The sequence below is a fragment of the Drosophila pseudoobscura genome, chromosome X, assembly GCF_009870125.1.
Source record: "Drosophila pseudoobscura strain MV-25-SWS-2005 chromosome X, UCI_Dpse_MV25, whole genome shotgun sequence".
In the NCBI taxonomy this organism is placed as follows: domain Eukaryota; kingdom Metazoa; phylum Arthropoda; class Insecta; order Diptera; family Drosophilidae; genus Drosophila; species Drosophila pseudoobscura.
Genome location: NC_046683.1, coordinates 22,443,539 through 22,452,026, shown reverse-complemented (window position 1 = coordinate 22,452,026; position 8,488 = coordinate 22,443,539). Strand labels below are relative to the sequence as shown.

Genomic DNA, 8,488 nt, shown 5'->3' with positions numbered 1-8,488 from the left:
ACATGGCTCAATCGACTCGGCTATTGATGCTGATCAAGAATATATCTAATTTATGGGGTCGGAAACGATTCCTTCTGGACGTTATACACATCCATTTTCACCACAAATCTAGTATACATACCCCAATACTCATTTTGAGTATCGGGTGTAACAAAGTGTATTTCAAACCCTAAAATTGTGTTTTTCTTATCGACGCACAAAAATTTTTAGACCAACCTTGTATGTATGTATCCGTATTGCACAGTAACATGTGTGTCTATATAAATCTGTTTTTTAACCACGCTTAAACCCTTAAAACTCCACCACATAAAGGGTATACACGCACAGTATGAGAAAAACTTTTCCTGTTGTTAGGCACCCACCATACATATGTATGTATGTATGTACATTAGGGTTGCGCTTATATGTCAAATCGGGCTAGAACTTTACACTTTATTGTTTTATACCAAATGATACATTTTAGACCCTGAGACCCTTGAAAATTATAAATTTATAAATTTTATAAACAGGCGCAACCCTAATGTACATACACATCTAAATTTAACTTATTAAGTCAGTTTGTCTTATTTCTATCGAATGAAAAATATTCTAGGTGTTGCATACCCCTCTCGCTCTCTCTCTCGGTTCCCAAAAGCGAAGTAACAGGCGAATTGTTGTATGTCCCTCTCTTCGTCGGAGTGCCCCGGTAACGAATATCCTTCTCCCCCTATCTCGAAAAAAGACTGGCTTTGTAAATTTAAACGTCAAAGGGCGACAACAGATTTTAATTGATCGCTGCATAGAAGATGTCTGTCCTTCTCGCAAGAATGACTTAGCTGCAACGATACACACAATTGTGATGGATAGACATGGCTGCCACAGAAGCACCGGCTTAGGGCAGCGAGGGCTCCACAACGACGGCACTGCCCACTCGACGGCGATCGCAGACGGGGTGGGGCTCGGAGTCCATGAGGCCGATGGCCGTCTGAGCGGAGTAGGCTTTGTCACCGTCCAAGTACCTAACTTCGTGACCGATGTGCTGGAGGTATGCGACCGTGTGCCGGGGCACGTCCGGCTCCACCTCGATGTACATGGGATCCAGCTGGTGGTGAAGGCGGCCGGCGTTGACTGCACGCTCGATTGGCTCATGGAGGACGAAGTAGCGGAGGATCGTCTGGGCCACCGAGGTAGTGATCTTGGAGCCGCCGGCGCCGCCCACCAGCAGCTTCACATTGCCCTGGGAATCCAGTACGATGCTGGGGCAGGTGGAGGAGATGGGCCGCTTGCCCGGCTTTATGTAATTCGCCGGACTGGCAGGAATCCCGTAAATATTGATGCGGCCGGGCGTAGAGAAGTCGTCCATCTGGTCGTTGAGGATGAACCCCGTCTGACGGGACCGTACCTTGGCGCCCAGATGGCTATTGATGGTGCTGGTCACGGAGATGGCATCCCCGTTAGGGGCGAGCACCGAGATGTGGGCCGTGCCGTGGTCCGGGACGTTGGTGAAGTTGGCTCCGTAGTAGGACATATTCGTGAATGTGCGATCGTCTAGGATCAGCTCGCGTATCTGTGCCGCAAAGGAGGGATCGATGAGGTTCTCGTAGATTTCCTGAACCTCCGGCTCGTAATGGATGTCGCCCAGATTGGTGCGGTGTCCATAGGCGTGTTTAAAGGTCTCAACCAGCCGTTGCCAGTATTTCTCCGTGTTGCTTGTATACAGTGGCTCCATCACATTCAGGATGAAGGTGAGCACGGCTCCACTGGTCGGCAGGGGTGAAGTATAAAGCTCAAATCCACCCGTGAATCGGGCATGCAGCGGCATTTCCCAGCGGACCCTGGAGAGAATCAGTAAGAATAGGCGGTATATTAAAAATATCAGAAATCTGAGATCTGGAAAGAATCTGGGAGATGGATAGTGGATCTGCGAAATGCGTCAGGGAGTAGGAGATTTAACAGGGACCTGGGAGATGGATTGGAATAGGGCGATCTGGAGTAATAATTATGGACCTAGGTGATCGATCAGATCTATCAAGAATTTTGGGAATAGATCAGAGAGATGACCAACGATGTGGGTGATGCATCCGATATATGATAGAGGATCATATATATCAGTAGTATCGATCGATTATCTAAGCGAATGGTCGTAGTCTAGAAAATCTATTATAGATCTATGAGATTGATAGTATCCATGACCAATATATCAATCCTATAGATCCATAATAGATCTTCCAAACTGCGAGATAAATAAAACATTTATTCAAATCAGGGATCTAAAGAGACGTGCACTCACTCGTAGTTCTGCAGATCCTGCTCGGTGACGATGCCGCCCATCGACTGGATGTCTTTGACCAGCTTGGCTCCGACGCGGCCGCCCCGGTAGATGACTCCGGGACCCTCATGGGCGATTATTTCGAGTGACTCAGCCAGCATATGACGGTACATGATCTCGCCCTGCTTGTAGATAGTGTCTGTCTTCGGGTTGATGAAGATTTCTGCCATTGAAGGCTCGCTGCGGATACGCTCCTCCTCCCGCTCTAGCACGCCGGCCAAGTAGCGCGACACCTTGATGCCGCTCCGGCAGATATCAATGGTGGGCTGGAAGAGCTGGTCCCAGGGTAGCTTTCCATACTTATCATGCAGCTTCCAGTAGCCGTAGATCTCGCTGGGCACGGCACAGGAGAGCGCGCCGGTGATCTCCTTTTCCACGAACATATCCTGTGTAGCCGCCGCCGGGGCCGTCTCGCGCGCAATCAGTGTCTCAATGAAGCCCGTCTCCTTGGAGTAGATGGTGGCAACGAAGCCGCCGCCCACGCCCAGGCTGTGAGGCAGCATTACGCCCTCGCACAGCATCGTGGCAATAGCCGCGTCTGCTGCCGAGCCGCCGATGTCCAGGATGTTGCCGCCGACTTCGGCACAACCCACGCCGTTGGAGGCGACTGCGCCCATGCGGCGAGGCTCCTCGGTGCGTCCGCGCAGGCCGAACACCAAGCCCAGGATGACACCCACCGCGGCCACCAAAAGCACAATCCAGCAGACGGCGTATTTCATGCAGAAGCTGCCAGGAGGAAGATGGCATTGAGAAGTACGGTTATTGGTGCAGCAGACGAAACGACGGGGGCTTGAACTGGGGTATAGTGCCACTTGCCATCTCTTTACTCTGTCCCTCCCTACCGCTCACCCATACCCGACTAATATGTCACCGAACGCGTCAACCAGCTCCAAATATCGCATTGCAGTCAGCTTTTATCATTGACTCTGAACTGATTGGGTGCTGCGATCCAGCATACATACATACATATGTTATGTACATAGCTTTGGGTCTCTGCTTCGAATGTTTCGCCTAATATTTGGATATCTTTGACTGAACTATTGAGGGTAACCAGCTTGTCCGACATCTATAAGTCACAGACAAATTTCCATGAACCTAAACTTTATAACCAATCTTACAGTCAGCAACAATTTGAGCTCCGGCTGACGCCAATATTACTTCGCAGTTAATTCAAGAACTGCGAACTCCGTGCTGATCTCCCGTGGAATTAGGACATACATATGTATGTATCTAGAAATGAAGCAGGTGATAAAATAACAGCGAAGCTAGTGGTAGAAACAGAATAGGAACAGAATGTGCCATAAGAATTAAAACCACATTGGAGCACATATGAATAGGATGAAGTAGAATATGGAAATTATGACGTTGGCCTGAAAAAGCACTAAGTCATGCTAGATTACTCATAGAGAAATATCATGTGTAAAATTTCAAAAAACACGTCAAAAACACAGCAGAATGCCGCAGGATACAAAGTGGTCTTTTGACAAGACACTGGGGGAGGAGTTCTGGGGTCGGCAGAGGCTATATCAGGTAGCATTGCAGTTACCTATTTCTAATAAGAATACAACTTTTCAGAGGACAATAACTGTCAATCCAAAGAAGCAATTCATCAAAGCTGTAAAATTAAACCCTTACCTTGTTTTTCCTTGCCATAATATGGAACTAATCTTTAGTTATACTACTGTATACCATTATTATCTCTCGTTTGAGGTTTTTCAAATGCAAGAGCTTGTTCTAAGATAAAATACATTAGGATTTGAATGACGTTTCTTTAACCTTCAGTTCCCTCTGTGACTGCCTTTTTATACCCGATAGTCAAAATGAGTATTGGGGTATATTAGATTTGTGGTAAAAGTGGATGTGTGTAACGTCCAGAAGGAATCGTTTCCGACCCCATAAAGTATATATATTCTTGATCAGCATTAATAGCCGAGTCGATTGAGCCCTGTCTGTCTGTCCGTCTGTCCGTCCGTCCGTCCGTCTGTCCATCCCCTTCAGCGCCTAGTGCTCAAAGACTATAAGAGCTAGAGCAACGATGTTTTGGATCCAGACTTCTGTGATATGTCACTGTTACAAGAATTTTTGAAAACGTTGCTTCGCCCACTTCCGCCCCGCCAAAGGGCGAAAATCTGTGGCATCCACAATTTCAAAGATAAGAGAAAACTGAAAACGCAGAATCGTAGAGGATGACAATATCTTCTAGAGTGCAAAATCTAAGCCAGATCGTATAATTATTATAGCCAACATCAAGAAAGCAATTTCATTCTTTCTCGCTCTGTCTCTCTCTAACACATAGGTTTCATGGTCGGTTTTGCCAATTGCAAAATATGAGTTCAAGGATCTCAGAACCTATAAGAGCCAGAGCAACCAAATTTTTGACCGTTTTGTGTCAAAATTTCGCCACACCCCCTTCCGCCCCCGCAAAGGACGAAAATCTGGGCATCCACAAATCTCTAAGACTATTAACGCTACAGTAACCAAATTTGGTATCCGCACTCCTGTTAGATCTCACTATAAAACGTATATCTAAAAATTTCGCCCCACCCCTTTCCGCCCCACAAAGGACGAAAATCTGTTGCGTCCACAATATTGCTGATTCGAAAAAACTAAAAATCAGCAGAATCATAAAGAATGACCATATCTATGAATCTGGATCAGTTCGGATAGTTTGTATAGCCAAAAGCAAGAAATCAATTTGCAGTGGCTATGCAGCGCCCGACGTCACGCTCAGACTGATTTTCTGTCTCTCTCGCACGCATTCTTTGTCGTGTCGCTTAATATCAGCGTCGTCTGCCGGAGGAGAGACATACTGACTAAGTATCGGGTATAAATGTAGAGTTGCGGTGTCCGCAGCAACTCACAACGTTCCCCCTCGTTTTTATTAGTAGCCTCATATTGTCGGGAACTTCCATCACTGTAATCCAAACACCTTTACCCATTCGTAACGAACTGCTTTTAGCCATTTTATTATCCAGTACTTACCTCATTCTGTTTTGTGTATCCTTAGGAAGAAGACCTAAGATTTAAAAAAAAATCGAATTTGTGGCCTTACGGGGGCTAACCGACCACGGATTTAGTGAGCTACGTGAATGGCTATCGGGTTGAGTTGTGTGCTTTTTATATCCCGCCGTTTAATGGATTATCTCGTATTGTCCACCGATAAGACAAGAAGCCAAATCCATATCCATTCCCAGCCATATTCATATCCATAGCATGACAGAGGCCATGGTTTTTATACCCTATACTAAAAATGAGTATTGGGATATATTAGATTTGTGGTAAAAGTGGATGTGTGTAACGGCCAGAAGGAATCGTTTCCGACCCCATAAAGTATATATATTCTTGATCAGCATCAATAGCCGAGTCGATTGAGCCATGTCTGTCTGTCCGTCTGTCCGTCCGTCCGTCTGTCCGTCCCCTTCAGCGCCTAGTGCTCAAAGACTATAAGAGCTAGAGCAACGATGTTTTGGATCCAGACATCTGTGATATGTCACTGCTACAAAAATATTTCAAAACTTCGCCCCGCCCACTTCCGCCCCCACAAAGGACGAAAATGTGTGGCATCCACAATTTCGACGATACGAGAAAACTAAAAATCGTAGAATCGTAGAAGATGACTATATCTTCTAGAGTGCAAAATCTGAACCAGATCGTATAATTATTGTAGCCAGATTCACGGAAACAATTTCACTCTTTCTCGCTCTGTCTCACTCTAACACACAGGTATCATGGTCGGTTTTGTCAATTGCAAAATATGAGTTCAAGGATCTCAGAACCCATAAGAGCTAGAGCATCCAAATTTGGTATCCACACTCCTGTGATATCGGACCTTGACCGTTTTGTATACAAATTTCGACACACCCCCTTCCGCCCCCGCAAAGGACGAAAATCTGGGGCAACCACAAATCTCAGAGACTATTAAGGCTAGAGTAACCAAATTTGGTATCCGCACTTCTGTTAGATCTCACTATAAAACGTATATCTCAGAATTTCGCCCCACCCCCTTCCGCCCCCCCAAAGGACGAGAATCTGTTGCATCCACAATATTGCAGATTCGAGAAAATTAAAAACGCAGAATCATAGATAACGAGCATATCTATCAGATTGCTGAATCTGGATCAGATCAGATCATTTTTATAGCCAAAAGGAACAAATCAATTTGCAGTGGCAACGCAGCGCCCGACGTCACGCTCAGACTGATTTTCTGTCTCTCTCGCACGCACTCTTTGTCGTGTCGTTTAATATTAGCGGCGTCTGCCGGAGGGGAGCCATACCGACTTAGTATTGGGTATAATTGTAGAGTTGCGGTGTCCGCAACAACTCACAACGTTCCCCCTCGTTGGGATTCGTCATGCGCGGAGGAAAGAATATAATATTCTTAGAGAGCTGACTAAGTGCCGTTGGAGACCAAAGGGGTAAGCCGACAAGAAGTTGTGTAGTCCAATGCGAAAGAGCCTTAATTATATGAATATATGTATGTATATGTTATCGGGCAGGTGAGGCTGATAAGGGGAACTTGAAAACCGTTCTAAAGTCGATCTGCAGACATGTGGGGCTCATGTAGAGACAGAATTGGAATGTTCTAGAGGAGATCTGCATAGTTCGATATAGAAATTGATTTGGGTAGTTGGCTATAAATATTCGCTGGCCGAATAGAAAAATTAATTATTTCATTATTCTTTAACAGGAAAATTCGTAATGATATGAGCTCTACCGGACTTTGACCGAAAACCGATTAGGTTTAATAGTTAAAATATCCATGATTCGAAATGGCCAAATGAGCACACGATCATCTGGCAACGCTCTCTAATCAGAAAAGTACTAGCCTATCGATATTGCTTCTATCAACAGGCAGCCGTCACTATATCACAGTCCTAAAAGTTCAATCGCTAACGTATGTTCAATTTACTGATGGCCATATGATATTCTAATTTTCTAACTGACTAACTGCAAAAACAGAAAAAGCCTTTTCAGAACCAATTTTGCTTGCTGGGTGTGCTGGAAAACAAAATTTTGTCACTAATAGTGCCCCAGTTATTCGACTGGTAGCCGGAGACCTGTTTAAAGACGGCTACGAACAATACTTCCGCGTTTTTTCTGTCATGCTATCTCTCTCTTCGCAGCAAAGTTGGCAAGTTCTAATGTCGAAAGGCTAAAGCTAGGCATACAGTATATACATACATACATATGTAGATTAGTGTTGTGATGCTCATGAGTGAGTGAACAAAAAAGAGTTGTTCACTTAAGTGAGCAACTGAACATGGTCCTTCCAAACTGTTCTTTTTTGCTCACTTGTTCTTTATTGCTCACTTGTTCTTTTTTGCTCACTTGTTCTTTGTTACTTACTTGTTCTTTTTTGCTCACTTGTACTTTGTTGTTCACTAGTTCATTTTTGCTCACTCGCTCTTTGTTTTTCACTTGTTCACTACTCACTTGTTCTCTACTCACTGTTAGCGCAATTTTGCTCCTCAAAGGGCATTTTGCGTTCTGGCAGTTGTTGCTCATATTTGCTTTTACTTCACACTTTTTGCATTACCGGCAGTATGTCGCTAATTCGAACTATATTCGATACTTCGAAAGTATAGTGAAATTTGGAATATAAATAATAATAATTATATAGTTATAAATGTTTGATTAAAATTGAAATGTAACGTATTTTATTTGCTTAGTGATCTGTGCGTGAACAGTGAGCAACTGAGTAATCTAAGTGAGCATCTAAGCAATCTAAGTGAGCAATCTGTGTGAGTTGACCCACTTACTAAAAAAGAACAAGTGAACATTTTCACCAAAATGAGCAATGTTTACCCAACACTAATGTAGATGTATTAGTTCATACAAAGTAGAATTCCTAATAGATTTGCTGCGTACGCTCCTAGGTCTATGGCTCTAGCGTTTGGGCCGCTCATTTTTAGCGCTTTGTTTTGTTTAGTTTCTGTTTTCTTTTCTTCTAGCGTATTTAAGGTATAGGAATTCTTAAATTCTAAGTGTATGTATATTCCATTATAACTTTCTTGGCTCACATACCCTTTACTTTAGCATACCTTTACTTTAGGCTTGTGAAAGGAAATCCATTATTGTTTTGTGCATTAACTTTCGTATGCTAACGATTGAGATTAGTGGAATGAGACCATAAGTTATGATCTAGACTCGAAATTAAGGACCTTCACGGCTGGACGTTGT

At 44.1% G+C, this 8,488-nt stretch overlaps 1 protein-coding gene across 3 annotated transcripts; it reads right to left on the bottom strand.

Moving 5' to 3' along the window:
- Positions 1-412: 412 nt before the first annotated feature.
- On the bottom strand, positions 413-5,401 carry LOC6901856 (scoloptoxin SSD14). 3 transcript variants are annotated; one of them, XM_002133358.4, is made up of 3 exons: positions 3,164-3,241; positions 2,270-3,034; positions 413-1,814 (listed from the first exon to the last, which is right to left on the bottom strand). In XM_002133358.4, exons 1-3 carry the CDS (start codon positions 3,208-3,210, stop codon positions 872-874), a joined length of 1,755 nt encoding a protein of 584 aa, XP_002133394.2. In that variant the 5' UTR covers positions 3,211-3,241; the 3' UTR covers positions 413-871. The 3 variants fall into 3 exon arrangements, with proteins under 3 accessions (XP_002133394.2, XP_033239647.1, XP_015040909.1); XM_033383756.1 differs by lacking the exon at positions 3,164-3,241 and adding an exon at positions 5,291-5,401 and having other exon boundaries at positions 728-1,814; XM_015185423.2 differs by lacking the exon at positions 3,164-3,241 and adding an exon at positions 3,125-3,143 and having other exon boundaries at positions 728-1,814.
- Between the last annotated feature and the right edge of the window lie 3,087 nt (positions 5,402-8,488).